The sequence below is a fragment of the Oryzias latipes genome, chromosome 19, assembly GCF_002234675.1.
Source record: "Oryzias latipes chromosome 19, ASM223467v1".
NCBI classification, from domain to species: Eukaryota; Metazoa; Chordata; class Actinopteri; order Beloniformes; family Adrianichthyidae; genus Oryzias; species Oryzias latipes.
In genome coordinates this window covers 3715783-3740578 of record NC_019877.2, presented here as the reverse complement: position 1 = coordinate 3740578, position 24796 = coordinate 3715783, and the positions used below count along the sequence as shown (strand labels likewise).

Below are 24796 nucleotides of genomic sequence, written 5' to 3'. Positions count from 1 at the left end.
ATGAAGGGCAGGGACAGAGGAAGTGAAATGCTCTGACCGCAACTTTTCCAAAGTGTCGTCATTCGGCCCCATTAATCATAATGAGGTCAAACAACAAAAAAAGGAGATAAATAACCTTCGATTTAAAAAAAAAAAATCTTTAGGGGAGTTGTTATTACCGGTACTAAGTAAATTGATTTAAATAAAGAAATGCACCAGATAGATGTAAAATGCCATATAGTGATGGAAAAATTAAATCATTAAGTAATCTGTAAAAACAAAGTAATAAACATAACTTTTATGTATTTTTAAAAAAACAATAAACTGCTTTAGTCACTTTAAAGTCTAGAAAAAGACAGGGTCGGAAAAAATGTACGTCTAAATTGCTTTGACTTCTTTTTTTCATGCATAAATTGTGTATAAATATTAAAATATACATACAAATTTGCCCAGACTATGTTGATTTCGGTCTCAATTTCCATTTTAAACCCGTTTTTACCTCAGTGAAATCTAAACAAACACTTTTATATGAACTTTTCTATTATGCTAAGTTTTGTTATGTATATAGCAAAGTTAAAAATAAGCTTCTGTTCATAAAAAATGAGCTAAAATGAAAATGAGCTCATGTTGTTACAACATGTTCATGTTGTAACAACAAATATATATAATTATTTTCATCTTATTTTCATCTTTTTGTTTTGTTACGCTTTTTGTAGTATGTTTGGTCGAACCTGGAGGAATTACATAAAAAAGAAACAGGAATTGTGAGACATAATTTCATAATTCATAAAAAAATACTAGAAATGTGAGGATTGCCTATGTTTTAGAATGCGATAAACCCTTAAAAAAATACAAATATTATTACATTCAGGCACCTACTGTATTACAAGTATAAGTTTTTCTTGTACAGAAAAGAAAAGTATCTTTATAATAGTATAAGATAAAAAAGAAGCATTGTTTTGGCAAAAATGTGTACGTTCCTTAATTTAGGAAATAAAAAAAACTCAATTTTTTAAATATTTTTTTTATTCTAAAATGTTTTCTCTTTTAATCAAAATTCACATAATTTGTTTTTAAACCTTAATAAAAATAAATATTGATGTTTTTTAAAACTTTAAAGCCACTACGAACAGTCTGTGCGCCTATTGTTCTTTTGTGCGCATGCGTACCTGCGTTTGTGTCTTTCCCCCCGAGGGGCGGGGTTTGCTGACGTCCCCCTCATTGCAGCGTAGCTAATGTGAGTGTAGGCGGGGCCTCTGAGGATGGAGAGCAGAGAGGCAGCCGTGTCAAACCCTCATCTCTCGAACATCACTTCCACTCTTCACGGATAACACCTCCGAATTCACGCCCAGACTGCGGCTCCGAACCCCGGCGTCTTTGCATCAAGAACCCGCGGGAGGTCAGCTCTCCGAGCGGGCAGTGAACGCATCATCCGGGAGAAAAAGGAGATCCTGCAAAGAAAAAGCATTAGGGGAGAAGAAGAGCAGCCTCGAGAGGTTTCACACCTCCTGCTGGACTGTCTGCGCCTTCAGGACGTCGCTATGGACGAAGACAATCACGGTAAGCCTGTCGTCCGCTCAGCCAGGCTCCATCTGAGGGTGGATGATGGGTGGATGATGGGTGGACATGGTGTGGTTTCTAACCATCCAAATACACTTTCTCACTCTTTGATGTCTTGCTTTAAAGCTTCGAAGAGCCTCAAGATTTTATGGGAAATTGGAAAAAAATGCATTTATTGGCTGACATCCTTATAAATAAAGAAATTCAAAGAAGACGCTATTTAATTTATTATAAACTTAATTAATATAAATTATGAATGGGTTTTGGACCATCATCAGCTGTCCTTTTAGCAGTAACTCATATTTAAATGTTAAACTATATCTAAAAAGTGCAGAAAAACCCAAATTATTTAGTAAAATACCTGCTTACACTTTAATGCACAATTTAAATTGAATTTTCCTGATATCCATGCATTTTATTTATATAGTTCTACGCGTTTCATCAATTTTTTCTATTACTTTTTGTGTACATTATGAAGTGAACTCTTATTTTACATTTATGTACAGTTTAAATTGACTTTTCTTTTGAATCATGCATTTTAATGAGATACTTTTTCTAGTGTTTCATTTGCATACTGTGAAATTAACCCTTAAACGAATCACACAAGATTTTGGAAAATTCCAGTTTTTTTGGTCTTTTATGCAGTTTAAATTGAATTTGCCTATAATTCATCCATTTTATTTAGATATTTCTGCACTTTACCATCACTTTTTCTTGTGATTTTGTGCACATTTTAACAGAGTTTGGTTTAAACAGAATATTCCTTCAGTTTTTGCCTTTTATTTAGATGTTTTTACACTTTATCATCACCCTGTCTTGTATTTCTTTTGCACATGGTGAGTAAAATAGTTGATTTTAAAAAGGGATTTTGTAAAAGTCCTGCTTTTACTTTTATGCACTATTTGAATTGAATTTCCCTTTGATTCGTGCATTTTATTTGGATATTTTTACATTTAATCCTCACTTTTTCTAAAAATATTTGTGTGCACAATGTGATGTAAACACTTAAATACTCTAAAGCAGATTTTTCAAAAAAATTATTTTGGAAAAGCACTGGTTTCACTTTTATACACCTTTTAAACTTCATTTGCCTCCAATTTATACATTTTATTTAGGTCTTTCTACACTTTATCATCACCTTTTCTATGGTTTTTGCACACATTTTGTAGTAAATCCTTAAAATAAATAACACAAAAGAGGTTTTTTTGAAAGTGCAGTTTGGAATTTGTCACATATTATTTCTAAATTTCTCTTTGATCATTTTGCTCCATAAAGATTCATTAAGAGCATAGATTAAAAAAACATTAGACCGAATCACCTGAAAGCTCACACCATTTCCTGCTACTTCCTCAAATTAGAGATGAAGGAATCTGCTTAAGACAGATTACAGCTATTGTATGATAGTGTTGAAGTGCACGCATGCCGCTGATAATCCAAACGGCCGTGCATATGTGGGCTGCAGAGGGAGTGTGGGCTAAACAAACGGCCGCCGTCTGATAACAGTTTGTCAGTTGGACTGAGAGAACCTGGAGGAGCTCTCACCTGGAGTTCTCCATTTGTTCTCTATTATCATGGAATGACCTGTGTATGTTAAATTTTCGGGGTTTTCTTTGTTTGTTGTCTTCAGTTTTACTTTTTCAATCACAGAAACACAATGTTGATTTCATTTTCCTTCACATTGACCTAGAGTTTTCATAATCCCGGGGCTAAAAACTTCCTTTGCAGAGTGTAATTCCCTTTTTTTAGAACTTTTGCAGAAGAAGAAAAAAATCCTGGTTGTTGAACAGAATCTCTCCGCTGCGAGTCAATTATTAGCTGAATTCACTGTTGGCGTTGAGACAAATGAGAAGGCCTGTGCTGCTCAGTCACACTCCCTTTGACTTTCACACATCACTTAACATTGTTCGCATGCACACTTGGTATAACGAGAGCTAAATCTGTCTTTACCAAACACTTCCAGCAGATTTCAGATCGCAAAAACTCAAACTGACAGGACAGGAGCACGCCTCATCCGGGAAGGATCCTCTCCTTTCTCTGTTCGTAAATCGGTGGGTCAAGATCGGTGGCGAAAGGCGACGGATGGCGTTTTTATGGGTGGATTGGGTTAGCACCGAACCGCCTGTCTGATCTGAGAGGCAAACGAGTCAACGCTGCAACTGCTGTGCTCAGTAAATCCAGCAGAGACGGACAGATAGCCCTCCACTTTGTGCAGCAAATGCAAAATCCCGTGAAGATCGAATAATCAGACCCACAGACCGCACTCTGATCGGTCGTCAAAGACGAATTTTTCGGGAAAGGGTCAGCTGATGGTCTCAGCAGGAAGTCACAAAAGTACGACTTCAGCACTAAAATGTGACCGTATCGGAGAAGTCACGACCTTCTGGTCCGTGTGGTCGACCCCCACATGTGGAGGGGAACTTTCCAGCCTTCACAAGTTTAGCTGAAACCGGACTGATGTCATACGGATTCGCAGAAGAAGCCCTGCAGCCACATGGTCTTGTGCAACACAGCTGCTTGTATTGATTAACGGCACTGTAGAAGCAAAGCTGCATCTCTGCTGGGGGAGATTCGCAGACGCTTGGCCTTAAAGCCACAAATTCAGCAACAAGTGTTTTTATTAGGCCCCCGTCTATTTTTAGGAACATTGTATAGCTGCGCGGATCAGTGGAAAGAATGCAGAAGCTGGAGTTGTCTGGACGGAGGCTGTATAGACTTGGAAAGCAAATGGCTTTCCTGCCTTTCGTCTTGTTTACAGAAGCTCTTTGGGTTGTTATGAAGGTTTAATGAAAAAATGCTGCTTTTTTTTCCTTAAAACTGCACCCTTCATTGTGCAAAATCCAAGCTAAACTAACAGAAACCTTCTGAGCCAATGCAGATTTTTCTGATCTCCTTTCCTAAATTTGCAGCAGAACTTGTTCCTGCCTCCCTTCTGTGTGATTTCTGCAGCTTTGAGGGAAAGAAGGAGAAGTTCTCCCTTGTGGGGAGCGGATAAGGTTGTGGTTGCTGTGTAGGAGGACGTCAGGCTGTCATGTGGGGGCTCGCTGTGGCTGATCTCCGTGGGAGGACGGTTGGATAAGTGGTTGGTCTGTGACACTTGTCAAAAGCGGAGCAGAACTTAAGCATTTCTGCATACGAGCCTTAAGGCCTGTTCACACCGGGACGAATTTCGCCGGCGATTTTCGCCGACGTTTAACGCCTCGTGACTAAACAAAGGGCCCCAATGAGAGTGTGCACACCGACGCGAAAAAACGCCAGGCGTTAAAGCGTCAAAAAAAAAAAACGCCTCGGGTTCGTTTTTTTTTTTCGACGCGTCGCGTCGAAATCTACTCGACCAATGAGAACGGCGCTTTTGCTCACGTGTCTGGAGCTTCTGAAGTTACAGTAAAACACAACTTGGGGGCGCTCAAACACAAAACTGCCTTGCTGAGCACACATACCAGCGAAGAAGATAGACGCCAAGTAGCGTCTACACAGCCGCGAAGCAATAATGACGGACATTCTAAAACATCCACGAACCAAGCACCAGTTGGAGCTACTGGTGCTTGAAATATTCATGTTTTCTTTGTTTGATTCTGACAAGCGTGTAAATACTTGCTCTCTTCTTCTGAGTGAAAAGCGACTTTAAGAAGCGTAAAGTTGCGCAGCGCCACCTTGTGTACAGGAGTATTTCTGTTTTACATTAAGCGCCATCTAATGTCAGGGAATGAAATTGCATGTTCACTCCACTCATCGTCAGCGAAAATCGCCTGGGTGTGAACACAAAAAACGTGGCGAAAAACGCTGGCGAATAACGCCTGGCGAATATTCGTCCCGGTGTGTACGGGCCTTTAGGTGTGAAATGTGCCTCCAAGTAACAGTTTTATTGATGAAAAATACTAGATTTGATTCACTTTAGATCATTTATAGCCCATTCTACCACTTTTTGCTCATTTTGGTTCTTCATTTTTATATCATAGGGTCAATTGTCCCTAAAAAGCCATTTTTTAAAAGAAACTATGGTTTTTAACACAATGTTTTTTGTTAAAACATTCTTAACCCACTAATGAGTCAAAGGTAGGCTTGTCTAATCAGATTGAATTAAAAAATAAATGTGACTTTGAAAAAACATTATAATTTAACTAAAATAACATTTATTTTGCTTTCTATTAACAGGAAAATCACATTTTTGGAAAAAGAATCCCACCTAAATCAAAATCTATTTTTGCTTCACCAACAATTCTGTTGACAAAATCTTCTTTTTCAAGCTTAAATGAATCATTTTGTGATTTATCATATTTTGTAAAAGCATATTGTTTCCTGGTTTGTCTTGAGTAAAATCCAAATAAAATCAAATTTCTTATACTATTCCCTTTTAAAATCCCAGGTTTTTGTTCCCTAAAAATATCTAAAAAAGAAAACGACTAAATACTCTGTAAAATAAATTATGTAAAAGACTTAAAAAACAAAATAAATTGTGTAAATCACCAAAAAATATATTCAGTTCTTTTCAAAAGTGGAAACAAAATAAAATCAAAACAAAATAAAATCATTTTTTAATCATTTTTTAAACTGCAGGTTCTATTATTTTGTTCTGAAATTGATGCAACAAAACAGTCATACAGTTATTGATCATATTTGTATTATATATTTTTATCAAAATATTCTATATTTGTCGCATTTCCTTGTCATGTCATTTACCTAACTGTTTATCAGGCCCAAACTCTTCAGCACTTAATCAAAGTTATTTATATTTTTCACAACATAATGTTATTCTTGTCATTTAAGTTCCAATTTGATTAATATTTCATGTTTTTTGGCTTTAATCTTTCACGTACAGCTGTGACTGTTCTCAAAGTGCGTTATAAATAAAGTTTCAGTTGTTTGCTAGATTGGTGAAGCAGAACTTCGATGTGAAAACCGTCTCTGTTCTCCAGAATTGGTCGTTTTATTGTAAAACATTCATAGTGATCCCCCACATAAACGGCTGCACGGCCTCTAACAAATGTCTCTGTGGTGTGTGCTGCAGCAGAGGTGCAAAAATGTGCTAAAAAGTGCTCTTTATGGCCTCACTCCTGTGTGCTTCAAAGGCTGAAGCGGCCATTTGAGAAATAAATCAGGACGGTGCGTAAACTTAGAAGAACCCTCCGAAGATGTGACAGGAGTTCAGAGCTCCTGCTGCACTCTTCATGTGTTTAGATACATGTGCAGATGATGCCGGAGGCTTCCAGTCATGTTCCCATCTCCGTGGAAGTGTGCTGCTGTTGTCTGAAGGCAGAATTTTTGCTCCTGTAAACAACCTGCTGGACTCATCACTCTGTCTGAGCTGTGAGAGGGATGGGAATCGAAAAACGCCCCCAAATGAGACGGAGTCCACAGCGATGAAGGTGGAGTTAGGAGAGGAAGGGTCCGGCTGACTGTGCAGGGAGGGAGGGGGCAGGAGCCTGCAGGCTCTCCTTGTTTTCCTTGGCTTCTGACCTAATAGAAAAGGAAAACGCCCTGGCTGCTCACATCCTAACACGCTCAAGATGCTTTCCAGGCGACCGTTCCACAAGAAGACATGCAAGAAAACATATTTTTGGAAGGTTTTCAAAGTCATTTACTGACAAAATGGATGTTACTCTCTTAAATTTCTGAAATGTTCTTTTCCGATTTGATTTCCTTCGTTTGGAGCAAATTGTACACGTTGAGCACAGCTTATCATGACTTTATTACATGAATTCAGCCTGAAAATCATGCACCTCTCAACATGAATCATAAAATAAATCTTTAAAAAAAATCAGTTTTCATAGTGATCTCTAAGGAGAAATGTTTGTAGCAGCAAAACAATTAAAAGGCAAAAATAAAGTTTGTAATAAAGGTCAGTTTGGTTTGCCTCGTTGTTGATACTTGAAGACAGTTAGCACTTAAAAACAGCAGCATGAAATACAAAGAAAACCACTTGAGTTTTTTTTTAACTGACAGCAGTTTTGACCCAAAACAAAAAACCCAGCCAAAATTTAATATCTGGTAAGAAAAATCAACATTTTTCTGTAGCAAACCTGCATTAAAGCTCACATTTTTGACATTGAAAACAATTTAATCATTTTGGGTCGACAGGCTTTAAAGAGGAGGAAATATAGTAATTCATTTGTTAAAAGAGGTCTGTGTGATGATTTGTTTGGCTTCAGTGAAGAGGCAAAGACTCAGGCTTTTAGCTTTGGCGCTATTTATATAAAAGTTCCATTTGAAAAACATTGAATTGGATCAAATCAAAACAAATTAAATCATGTTAATTCTTTAATTAAAGTAAAATAAATCAATTCAGGTCAAACCAAGTTACATTTATTTGAATCAAAATCAACTTAATGAGTTGATTTTAATTGAGTTGTTTTGAGCTGTTGCAAATTAACATTTGCCTAAAATCTTCTCACTTTTGAAAAAAACAAGTTTCTATTTAAAAAATTTGATGTTTAACTTCATGCACCATTTTTTTAGTGTTCGAATTGAAGTTAGAATAAGCGTGATTTAAGTCTATTTATTTACTAAACTTCATTGTGTGGCGTTCTACAAAACCCTCGTTCAGGCTCTCCAGTGTTTTGTAGCAGATTGGTAATCTGGATTTTCCACCTCTGCAGGCTAATGTCAGGGCTTCATTCGTCACACTTCCGCCCTAAAGTGCACTGGACAGGGTGTGGGATTAGAGCCAGACGGGCACGTGCGAGTCCCTCCACATGTCTGCCCGCCTGTGTTTCTGTGTGACCTGGACTCTAACCCGGGTGTTTGTCCACGATAGGACGGATTATGATGAACAGCAGGTCTCAGATTAGAGGCTGCAGGATCCGGAAGGAGGTTTTCTTCTAACGTGCGACACGGTCCAAGTAGGGAAAGGGTCATTTTTACTAAAGCTTCTCCACATTTCAATACATTAGTGTGGGTTAATGCTTCAGCTTTAAAGACCGTAAATCCGGATCACACTCCTCTCACTCACAAGTCACTTCGATTTGGATCTGTGGGCGAGATCCAAATCAAAGTGACTCGTGTGAGTTTGGGTTTGGACATACGAGTTAATTTTTTCCAATTTTTTTGTCATCAAATATTATTAGATTTAAAAAACAACAACGTAAAACATAAACCCATAATGTTGTGTGGCTAGCAGGCGCTACCCTTCCCCAAGCGTGCCCCCCCCCCCCTGCTCAGAGCTGCATGTGATAAACTCATGAAAAATATATATTTTATAAAATGGCAGCTTTTCTGTTGGATTTATCTCCATAGCAACCATTTTAGTATTTGGTCGCCTGGGGGTGACTAACAAGTATATGTAACTTTTAGTAGAATCTGCAAAAGTACATTTTTGTATTTCCTTGGCAACGGAGGTTTTTTGTTAACCACGCCCACATTTCTAATAATTTTATATCATATGTCATATTGTTTTGTTCATCTTGACTCAAGGATTCAAATATTAAAATTTCACAACTCTAGTATGTAATATGTGCCAGCAACAGGGAAGTGCCACTTCTGTGAGCTCGCCATGCTAACGCCATTCAATATCTGCAATTTCTAATTCCAACGTAAATCCCTAATGATGCTCAAGGAGCTATGCTGTGATAGAAATCCCTAGGAGGAGTTTAAATTTGTTGCTGGTACTGAGGGTGATTTTTTTTTTTTAAGATGGCGGCATCTTCCTGGGTCAAAGGTCATTTTAGTTTCATTAGTGGATTCAGACACTTTTATTATTTAACCCCAAGATGGAAGCCTTTTACCGAAGTCAAAGGCCAACAAAAGTTCTATTGTGGTTGTAGACTTAAGACATTTTGGTCCCCATTTATTTTTTCTGATGGTTTTTCCTGCGGTAACGTCGTCATATTTTCGAAAGGGGTCATTTATTATCCCCAAAATTCATTTTGGTTTGTTACTAGTTGTGTGGAAATTTTTTGAGTGTGTAGAAATTTTGACTCAAAGGCTCAGTAAGAAAAAAATTGCAAAAAGCATCTGGGCTTTGCCGCTCAGGACTGCCACAGGACTAAAGAACCAGTCTGGGTCAGTTTATTGAATCTGCGGTGGCGTTGAGGGTTTAGACCCTGCTGGGTGGGAAGAGCCACCGCAGGGGGTCCCCGCTAAAAGTAGATTTTCTGGGATTTTTGTTGGCAGAATGAAGCAAAGCCTCTTCTGGTGTGCTCCTGCAGCGGTCTGACCGCTGTTGGGTCTGTGGCCCCGCCCCCATGGCCGATTTTCATCATCGTTGAAGCGGAGCTGCGTTTTCCTTTGGGCTGCATGACCGGTCCGCTTTAGCATCAACTGATTCCTCGTAGATGGTCAGATGGAGGAAGTTAATGAAGTAGTTAGTGGGAAAAGAAAAATCCATTTGAACAGGAGAATTTATTGGTGCACAGCCCCCCACCCCTGTAATCAAGCGAGTGGTTTGAGAGGCTTTAAAGTGGAGAACTGGGTTGAAGGACCACAGTGATGTTTGCCTCAATGGCGGTGGGGCCTGAAGCCACTTCCCGTCTTTTCATTTGGTTTGTTGTGCATTAAGGTTGTAACCACGTCTGCCGTTGCAGGCGTTGGATCTCCATCAGCTGATTGGTTGGGATACCTAAACATAAAATTAATAAATGAGAGGAAAACAGCTTGTTTTGCCAATTTTCACAATTCATCTTTCTTACTGCGCACCCCGCTATTAACTTAAAATCATCATAAATTTGGACGCACCTACGAAAATGAATAATGATAATGAACAACCTGCCCAACGACATGATACCACAGTGGGAGAAGCTGTCAGAAAAATAAATAGGGCAAAAATGTCTTACGTCTACAACCACAATCAAAATTTCATTGACCTTTGACCTTGATAAAAAGTTGCCATCTTGAAATTAAAAAATAAAATCCTCTTTAGTACCTTCTACAAATGTGATACGTGAATCATTGGCTCAAGCTGAACAGAACAATATAACATACCGTATGACCATATTGGGAATGTGACCATTTTTTAACCTAAAACCCCCGTTGCCAAAGAAATCCAAAAAGTTAGTTTTACCGATTGTTCTAAAAATGACATCGGACTGTTTGTCACCACCAGGTCACCAATAAATAAAATGGTTGCTATGAAGTTAGAGCCAATAGAAAAGCCTCCATTTAAAAAAAAAAAGTGTTTTGAATTTGTCAGATACAGATCCAGGGTGGCAGGGGCAGAGGAGGAGAGTGGGGGACATGTAGCAGCCGTTTAGCCAGTGACAGTTTGAAGCCCATTGAGATGGCTATTGTTGTGATGTTGGGCTATTTGTCGGGCCAGAAGGGGGCGGAGAGGGCGGTGGGCATCTTCAAGCCATACAGCGCGCTCGCTTTTTCTTATTTTTTCTTTATAATGCAGTCTTTTTTTTTTGTTTTGTTGTTGTTGCTTTTAATTGCTGCTACCCAAAGTTAAAAACGAAAAAAAAAAAAAGTCAAATTAACTTTAAAGGCCAAACAGAAATTCATTCTTGGCTTCTTCAGGATTAAATTTACGTATGTATTTTAGCAAAAATCAGACCATGTTTAAAGAGTTCCATACAAAATCCCTTTATTTATTTATTTATTTTGGTCTTGACACTTGTTTGTTTGTACAAGTGGGCTCAGGCTTATCATCACTGCCCGAAAACTAAACTAAACTAAACTAAAAACGAATTATGATTTACAAGTTTAGCATCTTATTTAGTGTTGTTTGTTATTAAATTCCATTCAAAACCAATGTTTTCCGGTCACAAAGACTCATTTCTAGTGATATAAATTGAACAAACGTGACATTTTTGTAATACCATCATATCTAATTATAGTAAAACTAGCTGAAAAATCAGAAATCACTTTAAAGAAAGATGAATTAAAAGATTTGATCATTACTTTTTAATAAAGATTTATTTGTTTTTCATCCCAGTCCTAATACACAGCTGATCTAAGATGATGATTATGAATTTTTACATCAAAATCTAATAAAGAATCATTTTTTGTCTTAAAGGAAGAAAGAAATCTCTTGGGTGTTATAAAACTCAATTGCGCCGTGTAAATTAAGCTCTATTTAAATCAATTAATCGATTATTTTTAACTTCATACAACACCAAAGCTGCTGAAGGGAGCAAAGACGGGGATTAGGAAAAGAAAGAGGGAAGAGAATTTCCTGGTAGAAAAATAAGATCCTTATAAGTAGATCAAAAGATTTGAAGTGAAGTTATATAAAACAGCCATAAAACTTTTTAAACCACTAATTGCTTTTAAAGCCAAGAGTGGAGGAGCCGCCAGAAGCTGCAGCTCTAATGAAAAACTCTCTTCACCCCGTCTCTTGCTTTGTTTTTTGTTGGTGTGGGTCACCCTTCACCCTGCTTCAGGATTACATAACGAGCACCTTTGCTCAGTTTGTTTGTAACAATGCTTGGCTTCCTTCGAGGCCGAACGCTTCCTCCTTTTGAAACAAACCAGGATTTTCCATCAATAAGACACACGAAACACGATGGTTTCCTGCCTCAAAGTTTTGTTTCTGAAGAGCATAAAAATATTGCCTGAAGCTGCTGCGGAAACAGGGAGATGTAGGCTGTGCTAAATTGGTGAAATTCACTTTTAATGAAAGAAAACTTAATCTGGATTAGTTTTATTAATAGCACACGCCCCTGAGCCAAATGGAGAAGGAAGGATGACACAGTTTCATGCGGAATAATTAAGACTCTTCTCTCTATCTCTGGTTAATTGGGGGGAATTCGCTGGCTGTGGATGTCTGCTGCTGCAGCCGAGCAAAGGGAAGCAGCAGCAGGGTTCTGGAGTGATTCTGGATTTATTTTCCAGCATTGTGAAGCAGTGAGAAAGTCCTGAGTATTTTTGACTTCCTGTGTTTCAGTTCCCGAGGATTTATCCCTTGAAGAGAGGGATGAGCTGTCCAACATCCGACGGAGGAAAAGAGAGCTTCTTGATGATATCGAGGTATGTTTCTCACGTATGCGTAGAGGATCCTTTAAACATGTGAGCTGGCTTCTTTTATTTTGACAGATATCAAAGTTTCAAATTTGTCTTTTTTTTGTTTTTTGAGTCTGCAGCTTTAACCAAGTTGATTATTTCTTCATTTATCAGTTTAAAAGTAGTCAATTCCAATAAAAGTTTTGTTTGTGAAACATTTGAATGATATTTTTAAGTCAAATGGTCAAATTTATTTCATAAAATCTGCAGAATTCAAAGCCAAAATGCAGTGTTTGAGGATTTTTCTGTTGAAAATCCTCCTAAATATTTTATTGGCTTTTGTTTGTTTGTTGTTGCTATGAATCCTACAAAAAGAAACCTTTCTTTTTTACTAAATTACTTCCATCGGATCGCTTTATCTCACCTTTATTTTGCATGTTATGAGATAAGTGTTTTTTTCAAGTCAATGACATGAGTAAATGAAAGGCGCTTCTCCTGTAAGTCTGCCGCCGATGTGCTGCAGTCTGTATTTGCATGCCGTGATGCAAATATCCTGCCTGTGCATCCGAGTTTACCCATAAAAAGCAGTGGGTTGCTGGGTATGGACGGTTCAGGCTCGCTCTGGGTTCTGACTGCGTTGGTCTGCTTCTAGAGAAAGGAGTGGACTGTTTACTGCTTGCTGTGTTTCAGAGATTGAAGTTTGAGATAGCGGAAGTGATGACGGAAATCGAACAGCTGACATGTGTCGGGGAAAGGTAAATCAAGATGCTCTTTTCATTACCGTTTGGCTCTGATATATCTGTAATTATTATTTTCTTGATTAAACTCATTTATCGATTTTAGGACACAGAAACGTCAGTATTCCCTGTAAGGTTTCTGGCGTTTAGAGGCTCTTATTAATCTCTCTTAAATGAGAATGTACTTCCTTTGGGAAGACGCTGCGTTTAATTAAGCTGAGTGTTCAGGATGTCTTTTCTTTTGCTCATGTAAAAAAACAGGATTGGTTTTGGCTCTTTTGCTGTTAATCATCAGTTCTTCTGTTTCCATTGAAAACAAGTAAAATCTGTTATTTTTTACCTCGTATCTCTTAGCCTTTATCTTAATTTGATAAAGATTTGAATGTTTGACCTAAAACATTGCAGTGTTGGTCATTAAAGTTAATTAAGACACTATTTATATGCATTCCTTACTTTTTACAGAGGATATTTGACCCATAAAAATGTTTTCATATTAGTTTTTGTGGTTTTATAAGGATTTTTTCTTAGAAAAGTTGTTTTTTAGTGATACATTTTAGATAAATGTCTATTTCTGTCTGTGTGTCCCAGTAAAACGTCCCAAAGAAACAAACAAGTCGCCATGGGGAGGAAGAAATTCAACATGGATCCCAAAAAGGTACCTATTTGCTTTAAAAACAAAACAACAAAAAAAGCCAAAGCTTCGTCCTGAGTGACTTTCTGTGTTGGATGTGAAGAGGGAGCTTCTTTTAGCTGTGAAATCTGTCATTTCCAATCATCTCTCGCTGAGCTGCTGTTTTCCTCTCCTCAGGGAATCCAGTTCATGCTGGAGAACGACCTCCTCCAGAACACTCCAGAAGACATCGCCCAGTTCCTCTACAAGGGCGAGGGGCTCAACAAAACCGTCATCGGAGACTACTTAGGAGAGCGGTGAGGCGTCTGTCATGCTGATGGAAAAAAGCTCTCCGTACACGAGGTTAACACCCGCTTTGGGGCTTATAAGAGAAAAGGATGAAGAGAGAGTCCACTCCATCTTAATTGGTTTCATAAAAGTTACACCATGAAATATTAGATTAAGTCTTTCCCCATTAGCACAGATTAAGAAACTTCCTGTAGATTAACCGAATAAATGAAAAGGACAAGATCCAGACTGTTATTGACATTGAGCAATCAGCACTAAAATCTTTGAATAAAAATAATAATTACAGATGTTTGTCTGTTTGTAGGGACAAAAATACAACATTTTGAAGCATCTTCAGCCTCTGTTAAAGGGTTAAGACTCTCTGTGTTTGTAAACTATGATGGCAAGAATAGTTTTAAAATGATACTTAGTCCTGATTTATGTTTAATACAAGCAAAGACAGGAAATCTGCTGAACAGTCTAAAAGGGGAAAAGACCCTCTGTGATGAAAATGGTGTTTGTAGCATTTTTCTGACATATATGAAGAAAAGTAAGCCTAAAATGGCATTTCTGAGTGTTTCTCGTTATTGATAGGAATCAGGAGCAGACAAGAGAACGTTTGCAAAAGATTGTATTTGTGAAGTAGAAAATACGGTGGGCGGGCCACGAGCTTCTGGGAAGTCCTCGACCAGAACAGGAAGTTCCCTCCCAATGCTGGAAAAAAATAAATATATATTATATAAATAAAATCAGGATTATGCAGTTTTTGCTCCGCTCCACTCTGATGCATCCACCTGCAGACAAATAGATCCATTAACGTCTTTGTTTTCCTCCTCCGAGCTGGAATTTGAGTCTAAACTGTTCGACTGGTTAGCTCCAGTATCCTTTAAAATGTCCTAGAAAATGAAAGCTTTTTAATTATTTTATTTTTTTTATCATCTTTTAATTTTTTATTTTGGCTAAAAACTGCATAATCCTGATTAAAAGACCACTGGTAACAAAAGATGATCGGAGTGGGACTTTAAAGCTAACTTCACATGATTTCAGGTTGTAAAACATCACCAGTTAAATTGACATTTATTGGTTTACAACCATCCGAACAACCTTTTGGTTGCTCAAAATTATCCCAGTTACAGAAGTAAAGGTCGTGTTTGTGCATCAGTAGAAAGTAATCAGACAAAAGCGGGTTTATAGAAACAGGCTCATTTATAGTGAAGGAGCTTTTTCTTTGAGGAGGGGGTTCTAGGATTCCCAGAGGGTTTTATTCATGGGAAATCATCAAAGAGGCCACCTAGCCACTGGAAATCACACTAATCACAGGCTCAGTGTTTACGCTCAGTAATTATCACTAATTAAGCTTATGCAAGGATAGGAAACCTATCATTACAAGCTGTGAAGAGACACAGATGAAGAGATGGATGTAGATGATAGCAGAGAAAAAGAATCACTATTGGATCAATATAACGACATTTAATGTCAATTTGACTAGTGCCCATAAACCATATTTTGGTTGATGAGTTCCAGGAAACATGTTTGCATGATTTATACCTTTTTTTATATACTATACATGTTAAGACTACGGTATAGGTTTCAATCAACAACAAAAAACACAAAGTGGACACAAACTAAAACAAGCAACAGACAAAACCCCAAAGTTTTCATCTAGATGATTGGAACCAAAGATTTGTTCTTCGTTCCTCGAAAGCCACTTCAAAAATATCTAAATGTCCCTAAACTGTAGGACCAAAGCTTTAATTTATGTCAAATGATATACAATGGAGAGTCAGGATTGCGGATACAGGTTACGATAACCATGAACCATATCCATGTTTAATGGAAGCGTCGACCCCAGTCGGAGAGCGGCTGTTGACTTTTCCTCCGGGAAGCCTCCAAACAAACTTCCAGCTCAAGGGTGCATGTGTGGGTTTTGCTGTTCTTTTCCATCACCTCCCGCCCCTGCCAGCACCGGCCGGCGGCTGCAATTGATTCCAGACCTGCAGAGCCTCTCAACGGCTCGCAAATATGACAGGAATGCAAAGAAAAGGAGCTTAAACATGGCTTCCATCCCACCCGTCTTCTTGGTTCATGTTGCTTTCATTAACGTTAGGACATCTCTGTGAACGCTTGTCTCTGTGTGAGCCATTTCTTTCTCCTCAGGGATGATTTCAACATCAAGGTGCTTCAAGCTTTCGTGGAGCTTCATGAGTTCGCAGATCTCAACCTGGTGCAGGCTCTAAGGTCAAAACCAAGGTTTTCACTCAGCTGTCGTCTTCACAAAAGTCTCCCTGTTCTCACCCGGGCTTTCCTTCCATTTGCAGGCAGTTCCTTTGGAGTTTCCGCTTGCCGGGCGAAGCTCAAAAGATTGACCGTATGATGGAAGCGTTCGCCTCGCGCTACTGCCAGTGCAACGCTGGTGTCTTTCAGTCCACAGGTCAGACTCAGCAAAGGGTCGCTGTTGCAGAAACAGGCGGTTCACATACTTTTATTTTTTCAGATGCGCCCTATCAGGCCTGTCAGATGAGCTCCACTTCACCTCTTTTGGTCTGTGTGCAAAAAAAAACAACACAAAAAAACAAAACAGAACAGTTGAAGAGTTAGAGACAGAAATTAGTAGCATAAGATTAGAATCTACAACCATATTTTGGGTCTCTATTTACAAAAATACAATATTTTTATATTATAAAGTGAACGTCCCTGATGCTCTGGTGTAAAATTGCATTTAAAGTAGCAATAAACACTTTGAATATGTCAGCAGAAAAAGTGCTGGGGGGTCTGTAATTGGATGTGAGTGATGGCCTCTTTTTTTAAATACCTTTTAATCATAAAGCCATAAGAGCTCCCGTGAGGATTATCCAGATTAATCATAGATTCCAGTTGACATTTTACAGCAGGCAACAAACAAGAGCCATCTATTATTCAGTTAACCTGGCTGAGTGGAACATGGTCTAGGAGTAAACAAAGCTTGCAGCCATCCGTCAGAGTCATGGATGGGCTGTTGTCTAATGATGAAGCTGCAGGTGTGTCACTGTGCAGCAGACCCAAAGAAACCCAGAAAAAACTCAAAATACCTAAATAGTAAAACTCAAATATAAGTCATTGGGATTTAAAGACCCACTACAATGAAAATTGTGTTTTTTTTTATGTTTTTAACGTATCCTAATGGCATTTTTCTGATCATATGTCATATCTTAAGAAATTATAATGCTCCAAATTGCATTTCTGAGTATTTCTTTATTTAAATTGTTGTCAATCAGTAGCAGAAAAATAAATGCCCATACAAACTCTCTGATCTTCAATCTGCAACCTCAACTCAGAGGCAAATTTCTAACCAAGTAATGCTGCTTTGCAGGAACGATGTCCTGCTAACGACAACAATTTAATTCATAGGATAATTTGAGGTTGCTGATACGATTCATTTGCGGTTTTGGATCATTTTGAACGATTGATTCACTGACCTAAATTTAATCCGGGACATCTTTAAAAATTGCGACTGAACTGGTTAGAGCCAGAAGTAAGGCATTTTCTATGGATAACATCACGGTTGCTCAGTCCAGTTCTATTATACATCAATTGATTAATCAATTAATTGTCCCACCCCTAATGTCCTAAAAATGATACAGTTTTTTTTTATTTATGTCTAAAAGCAGCACAATCATAATTAAAGACCACTGGGACCAGTTTTACAATAGATAAAAAGATAAACGGAGTAGGTCTTTAAGCAAAAAATATGATGTTTTGTTGTCCTCAGAAATAATCCAGCCTTTAAATGTATGTTTTATTAAACAGAATATAGGGCCATATCTGGAGTCATCTGCATATTGTCAAACAGGCATAGGAACACAAGTTAAAAGTGACAGCAACCAGCCATAGAGCTGCTACGCTAGCATTCCTCTTCCTCCCACAGTACAGTACGGTGAACAAAGCCCCTCTGTTTTTATGGAAGAAGAGCACCCAGACAATGGGCGACAGAGAACTAAAGTGTGCCTACGTGAGCAAGCAGACAGACAGACAAAAGGGGATGAATGATTCATTTTCGGTGTGCCACTGGCCCATGACAGTCTGGGAATTTATACCCAACTGAGGGATTGTAAACACTCCCCCCCTCAACATTCACAGGTTGCATCTTTCTGATACATTTACAAAATTCTCCGTTGGAATTTGGCTCCCATACTTTAGTTTTATTCTATGTCTGAAAGATTTTGGAGAAAACGCCTGAAAAATGTCAGGCAAAATCAAGGTTTATTAAGAAAAAGACGTAGAGGGTAAGGCAGGCTAAAACACCAGAATATTTGCAAAAACACAGTTATCGTGATTTAAAAATGTGGCATCTCAAAATTCGAATCCGTTTAACCATCAGGAGGAAAGCCAGGTGTAATCCTTCAAACGCTTTGATTGTCAAGGTTGGGAATTGATCTACTATCGGGTCATCATGTTGGTCTTTATTTATTTTATTCCAAAACAAAGGCCTTTATATGGACAGACAGTAGCAAAGAAATGAAAGGAACAAAACTGCTGCTATATGCTGATGATACCCAGTTATTTATTACCCTACATTTGCTATAGAAGTCTGTAACAGAAAAAACATGCAGTTTTGTGACCTTGTAACATGTGGGTGGATTTGTGTTTCCTTTATGTAATCATCTATAAACATTTGGAGACCTGCTGTGAATGTTTTTTCTTCACTGATCGGATTCCCCCCGCGTCTGCAGATACCTGCTATGTTCTGTCGTTTGCTATCATCATGCTGAACACCAGTCTCCACAACCCCAACGTCAGAGACAAGCCCCCCGTCGAGCGCTTTATCTCCATGAACAGGGGCATCAACGAGGGGGGGGACCTGCCAGAGGAGCTTCTCAGGGTGAGGATTTGCTTGTAATGAGTTCGCGGGGAGTGGGGTGGGGATGCATGTGTCTGTCGATCAGCGATGCCTCCACACAAATGAGGCCTGTCCTCCCCCCGTTTCCCAGTTTGAGTAATGCTTATCCTCCCCTCCGTTTCTGCAGAACCTCTACGACAGCATCAAAAACGAGCCCTTCAAAATCCCAGAAGATGATGGGAACGATCTGACGCACACATTCTTCAACCCTGATAGAGAGGGCTGGCTCCTCAAGCTAGGTACGAGCGATTAGAGCCGCAAATGTAACCCAGATTATCCTGGTTTATGCAGAAAAAGCTTCAGAATCACTTTTTTTTTTTTTTTGGAGATGAGGCTTTCATATTTGTGGTGAAATAGGTTTGTTGGTGGTCTTTCTGGACTCTTAGGGGAACATATATTTAACCACATCTGTAAATACATTATCTGACCTTTAATTGACCTAGTAAGACTTATAGCACAGACAAAAGACTGTAAGACAGCTATCAGACAACAATTATACCAAATTAACTCAATTTAATGCCACATACACACCAGTCATATGTTGTGTTTTCGAGGATGTGCTTAACACGGGTTCTTGTACGCTTTTTTTTAATATGATGTTCACACTGGACTGTCGCTACCAATACTAGCCCATGTACTCACAGTTGAAAGAGTCTTGGTGCAAACTGTCAAAGTGGTGTAAATCTCACAAATCCTGCTCCAACCTTTTTTTTTCACATCTCTATTCCGATATACGATAGACTTGGTGTCATAGAATTCTATCCTGCCACTAACCACATTTATTGATTTCTCCTCCATGGTCAATTTACAATTAAAAGGGACGCCATCCATAAGCCACTACCAAATCTTAGTTCCTGATTGGTCAAAGTTCAACAGAATTAACTTTCAACTCACATTAAATGGCCATGCGTTATGTTCGTAGAGCTTGAAAACTGACTTAAAAACTTGAATAGTGATAGTGAAGTGGTTTCTCGAATGCTTGTTTCCTAGTCCGGTGTGAACGAACCGTATGAAAAAACAAGCAGCAGGCTTCCTTTTCTTTATCTGTCCCACCTCCATTTTTAACTGACCAGTTACCCCATATATCACTACACCGGTAAGAAGCCTGTTGAGAGAACTATGTTGTAATATTGGGCTACATAAATAAATAGTGTTATGCTTCCTATACAGAGGCCCTGATCATAATACTGACAGCTCGTCTAACCCTTGAAATAGTTTTCCAAAAGTTGAATGTCTGGCCTTTTATTCTATTTAAAATCTATTTTTAAAGACTTATTTATAGTTTCGACGGTGCCCATCTGTCGAAAAAACTCCCTTGGTAAAAAACTTCCAGGTCACGGCCTGTCCCGCCGTTATTCCTGACCATGCCGACTCACTTCCTCTGAGGTGAGGGTCAGAGTACCCAGCTGCAGTCGGCCGTGATCTGTAACAGGAAGTTAAAGAGGAAGTCCATGGCAAATATATTGGAACAATCAGCAGTAATATGTGGGATATAGTAAGGATTAGGCGATGACTAAAGTCGTTTTTACATTTATTTATGCCAGATGTTTATCACCTGCTGCATGTTCATGTTGTTGTGAGCACGTTGGCATCCTAATAACTTAATTATCCTTCAGCATTTTGAATGAAGTGAACGATTAAGAAACATATAGGAAATATTTCTTGATTCTAGCTTTCACTTTATCCAAGAACCCTCAACCTCGACTTTCCTTCACCGTTGTCCTTTTCCTTCTGTGTGTGTGTTTTTTCATTCTTAATTTGTGTCCTCCTGTTTTTCTCCCATTTTTGCTGTGTCCTGTCATGTTTTTTCTGTGGCTGTTCCCCAATAAATCTTTGCACTAGGAGGTAGGTAACACCTCGTCCTCCGTTCATCCTCAAGAATGCCCCCACACTGGCATTGGCTGCTCTTATATCTCCCCAGCACACCAGGCCCCTGAACATGATGACCACCTCCAGTAAATGACTTGAGCTGTGAGAGGACATATGTGCGCATTAGCACACGGGGGGGTGATGGGTTATCTCAAGGCAAATGAGTTGGGGGGTCATTGTCCTTGCTTGGTGGCATTCCTGTTGAGGCTCCCAAGGAGTTTGAATGATGCACAGGGTCAATGTTAGCTGGGGCAAGTAAAAAGTACCCTCATTTAGTCGGAAAATACCTTAATTTTAAACCCAAAAGAAATATCCATTGAGCTTTTTAAATCAAGTTATTTGAGTTTTGCATTTTAAAGTCCCTGGCCAGGGTATTTTCTACATCACAAATAAGCTCTTTTTCATTTTGTATTTTTTTATCTGCTTCTAATTCACAATAATTCCAATGAAGAAATACTCAGAAATGCAATTATTAGCTTATTTTTACCCCCCCAGAAAGTGCCACAAGAACATGTTAAAAACACCAAAAGCACGATTTTCTTTGGAGTGGATCTTTAATGATGTTTACCCCAAAGCTTAATGCAATACTTTAACAAGAGTCCTACATGTACGTTTTAAGATTTGAATAGTTTTGGATGCAGAAACATTCCCTTTAATGGCTCCCAGTCATACTGGTAGTTAGGCTAGCTGCACCTGTAAGCTTTTCAGGCAGTGTCCCGCAGCCACTTTGTACATTTTGCGCATTTTCCACGCATGAAATCTAGGCGATCCATGCATGATATACGTAATTCACAAGTGCGTTCCTCATTCGTGGATGTACGCAGATGTTCGTCGAGGTCTTTACGTGAATTCGGTTTTGAGCTGAGAATTACTCAGCTTACTCATATCTTGCGTAGTTTATGCGCAATTATTACGTAACTCTTACGCAATCGTGCTTGATTTCTGCATATGGAACGTTGTGGTTTTCCACAAGCGTTCCACTTTTGTCTCACAGATTTTTCATGCATGTTACCTTAGATGTATAACTTTTGTGTTCCGTATACGGCGCACATATTACGTAAACAACGCATGAATCACTAATGAGTTTCGTATAATAAGCGCAATAATCAGGCACGGTTAATGTTCAACATTGATTTACCAGTTCTTCGCGTTTTAACGTGGTTTCATTCATGATACATCCGTGAAAGTTTCACGTAAAGAACCACAACCTTTCTCCTTTTTTCCACGTATATTCACCTCTGACCAACTTTATCCGTGCAAAGTGTACGCAGTGGCTGAACCTCTCGGCCCTTTAAGGTGACTCCAAGTACATTATCTAAATTTTCATTTCAGTAGAACCAAATAGCTGCTGCTCTTTTGGAGAGTTTCAAAAAACGACAAACATGATTAAACCGAATTAGTGGCTTCATGCTCTGGAGACTACCCTGCACGTCATGCCGTTCCCTTCTAGTTACCCAACATCCATGTACGAGCTTCAGTGAACGGGCTGCGTGAGGTTTCACTGTGGGGATGCACACGCACTGCTGTGTCGTCAGTCATGCGGCGACATAAAGAAGACCCCCTTTATAATATCTTCCTGTGTTGCTGCCCTGCAGCCCCTCAGCTCCTCTCGGTGCCCCATCACAAATCTTCTCTCTTCCTGTTTTGCTTTGCTTTTCAGGGTCATTTTCTTCACATTAGGACACCCCCCCTCCCCTCCCCACTCAGAACAAACCCTATATTACTTTGGAAAAATGGAGGTTCTGCTTTTGTGCCACAGTAACAAACATAATTTCCCGCTGCACTTCTCCCTGTACGCTCTCCTATAACACTGTGCTTCTAACAACCGAGTGTGCTGCTGCGCCTGAACGCATCATCATCAACCTTGAACAGCATGTCAGAAAGTGTTTTGTGGACATCTTTGGAGTTTGTTTTTGAACGCTGTGGGGTTCAGCACATGTGTTTTTATTCGCTCTCTTTGCATAAAACTGCACTTACTGAACTGTGATCTTAGTCAATGAAAGCTGACACGACTAAGCTCATTGATAACTGGCCGAATGAGAATCATTATGGACATGCATTTACTGAAGTTGTGCATCTTGTCACTTTCCTTTTTTATGACTAGTTTTGCTTTATTTTTATCCATATCATACCAAATTAGTGCCAAAGTAGAAAAAGGATATATAATTTAATTTAAAAAAAGGCTTAAAAAGTGTATACATTCTTTGCAAGTCTAAATCCTCTCCGTTGAAACGTTCAACATCTAGACCAAGAGGCAGCACTTCCTGTTTGACGCTGGATTGAAAACATAAGTACGATTTTTCGTCCATCCACTCCTTTTTCGAGCACTTTTTCACTTTCCTGTTTGTCATGTTTATTTCTATATTTTATTGTACATTTGGAAATAAATTGATTTTAAAGTAAAAACCCCAAATTTTGATGCTAACCTTGCTAATTATAATAATTGTTTGGCCTTTTTGAGCGTTATTTACAACTTCAAAATATGCTCTTACAACTTACCTTTAACACCGTTTTTGCAGCAATGCTTGCTTTCCATGTTTTAAGTACATCCCCATCTTCTTTTGTGATATTTTCACAATGAACCTGAAAATGTGCAAAAAATTCAATTTCGAGTAGCACATTTAATACATTGTACTGCAGAAATTGAGATCAAACTATTTTTTTATGTTTTAGATCGAACATTAAACATGTGGAGACTGAATAAAAATGTATAAATGTAAAGACAAAGCAAAGATGAGGACAAAACAACGTGAAAGATTTTTTTTTAAATCTGCCAAAGCTCCTCTAAACTACAAAGATGTCAAGGATTTATTCCAAAGAGGTATTCCAATTATGTGCCATAACTCTAGTTATTTTATTTTTTGTTTATATAGTATTAATTTTTGTTTTTTTAACGTTTTTTCCCCCATGTTTTATTTTTTATTTTCTCAGCTGTTGTTTATTGCTGCAAAATGAATAAACAAAAACCTAAAAATGTCTTTAATTACCTTAAAAAGCCCTGAAGAAACCTGCTGTTGGCTTTTCCAGAGTTCAATTTGAAAGGAAAACTAACTAAATGGGTTGTCGGTGTCATTCCTACGTCATTGTAAAGAGCCAATTGGCAAACACTGGTGATTTCAAAGACTCTGAACACCGTGACATCAGTAATGGCTGCTTTGTGCGGATTCCCCGCCGTCAGCAATCCTGTTATTTATTGCGGTGCAGATTGTTGATCGACTCTCTAAATGCGGATTGCGTGTGTGATGGCGTAATTAACAAAACTTTGCATAATTCCCCTAATCTGGTTTCGTCTTGATTAAAGAGATGGAGGGTTGCGCCTCTTCCTGATGAAGTTTCTGCACCCATTGCTGTGTGTAAACAAGGAAGAGCTTTGTTCCAGATCTGCCTTTTCAGCAGAAAGGATTGAATTCAGCCCAGCAGAACATTTGTGCCAGTTATCACAATTGCATGTTTGTGATTTCCCCCTCTTCACATCCCACCCCCCAACCCTTTTACCGTTGCCTGTGGGCATCTGACTCTGTGGTCTTGGGGGAGGCAGGGTGTTTGGAGGCACATCGAGCCTTATAACTCAAGGAGATGATCCCAACCAGATGTGGCATGTGGGGCTGGGGGGTCTCCTGCAGGTTAGCGTCTGCGCTCTCCAACCTGTGCCTCTTTTTTTCTCAACAGGAGGCCGCGTGAAGACGTGGAAGAGAAGGTGGTTCATCCTCACCGACAACTGCCTCTATTATTTTGAATACACAACCGTAAGTAGGTGGATTTGTGTGTACTCAACACAAACTGAGGAGCTCAGTGTTTCTCTTTTGTGATGGAATACACATTACACACAGGGATTCAGTCGATCTTACAATGACTCATCGAAGGTGTCCAATGAGACTTTGTTGAGCTTAAAAGTCAACAGAAACCAGAATATTTTAGGATTTTCTTTTTATTTTTTTGCCGTTTTGTCATAAATTGTATAAATATGATTATATTATGGATAAAAAATAGGGCCTACATAAAATC

At 38.8% G+C, this 24796-nt stretch overlaps 1 protein-coding gene across 1 annotated transcript in view; it reads left to right on the top strand.

The window, feature by feature from the left end:
* The first annotated feature begins 1217 nt into the window (after nucleotides 1-1217).
* LOC101174779 (cytohesin-3) overlaps nucleotides 1218-24796 on the top strand; it is a 29224-nt gene continuing 5645 nt past the window's right edge. Inside the window, exons 1-10 of the mRNA XM_011487890.3 lie at nucleotides 1218-1539; nucleotides 12356-12438; nucleotides 13102-13166; nucleotides 13737-13803; nucleotides 13957-14075; nucleotides 16204-16284; nucleotides 16365-16477; nucleotides 18756-18904; nucleotides 19050-19161; nucleotides 24461-24537. Of these exons, the coding sequence (XP_011486192.1) occupies nucleotides 1521-1539; nucleotides 12356-12438; nucleotides 13102-13166; nucleotides 13737-13803; nucleotides 13957-14075; nucleotides 16204-16284; nucleotides 16365-16477; nucleotides 18756-18904; nucleotides 19050-19161; nucleotides 24461-24537 (885 nt within the window). The 5' untranslated portion in view covers nucleotides 1218-1520. The remainder of the gene's footprint in view (nucleotides 1540-12355; nucleotides 12439-13101; nucleotides 13167-13736; nucleotides 13804-13956; nucleotides 14076-16203; nucleotides 16285-16364; nucleotides 16478-18755; nucleotides 18905-19049; nucleotides 19162-24460; nucleotides 24538-24796) is intronic.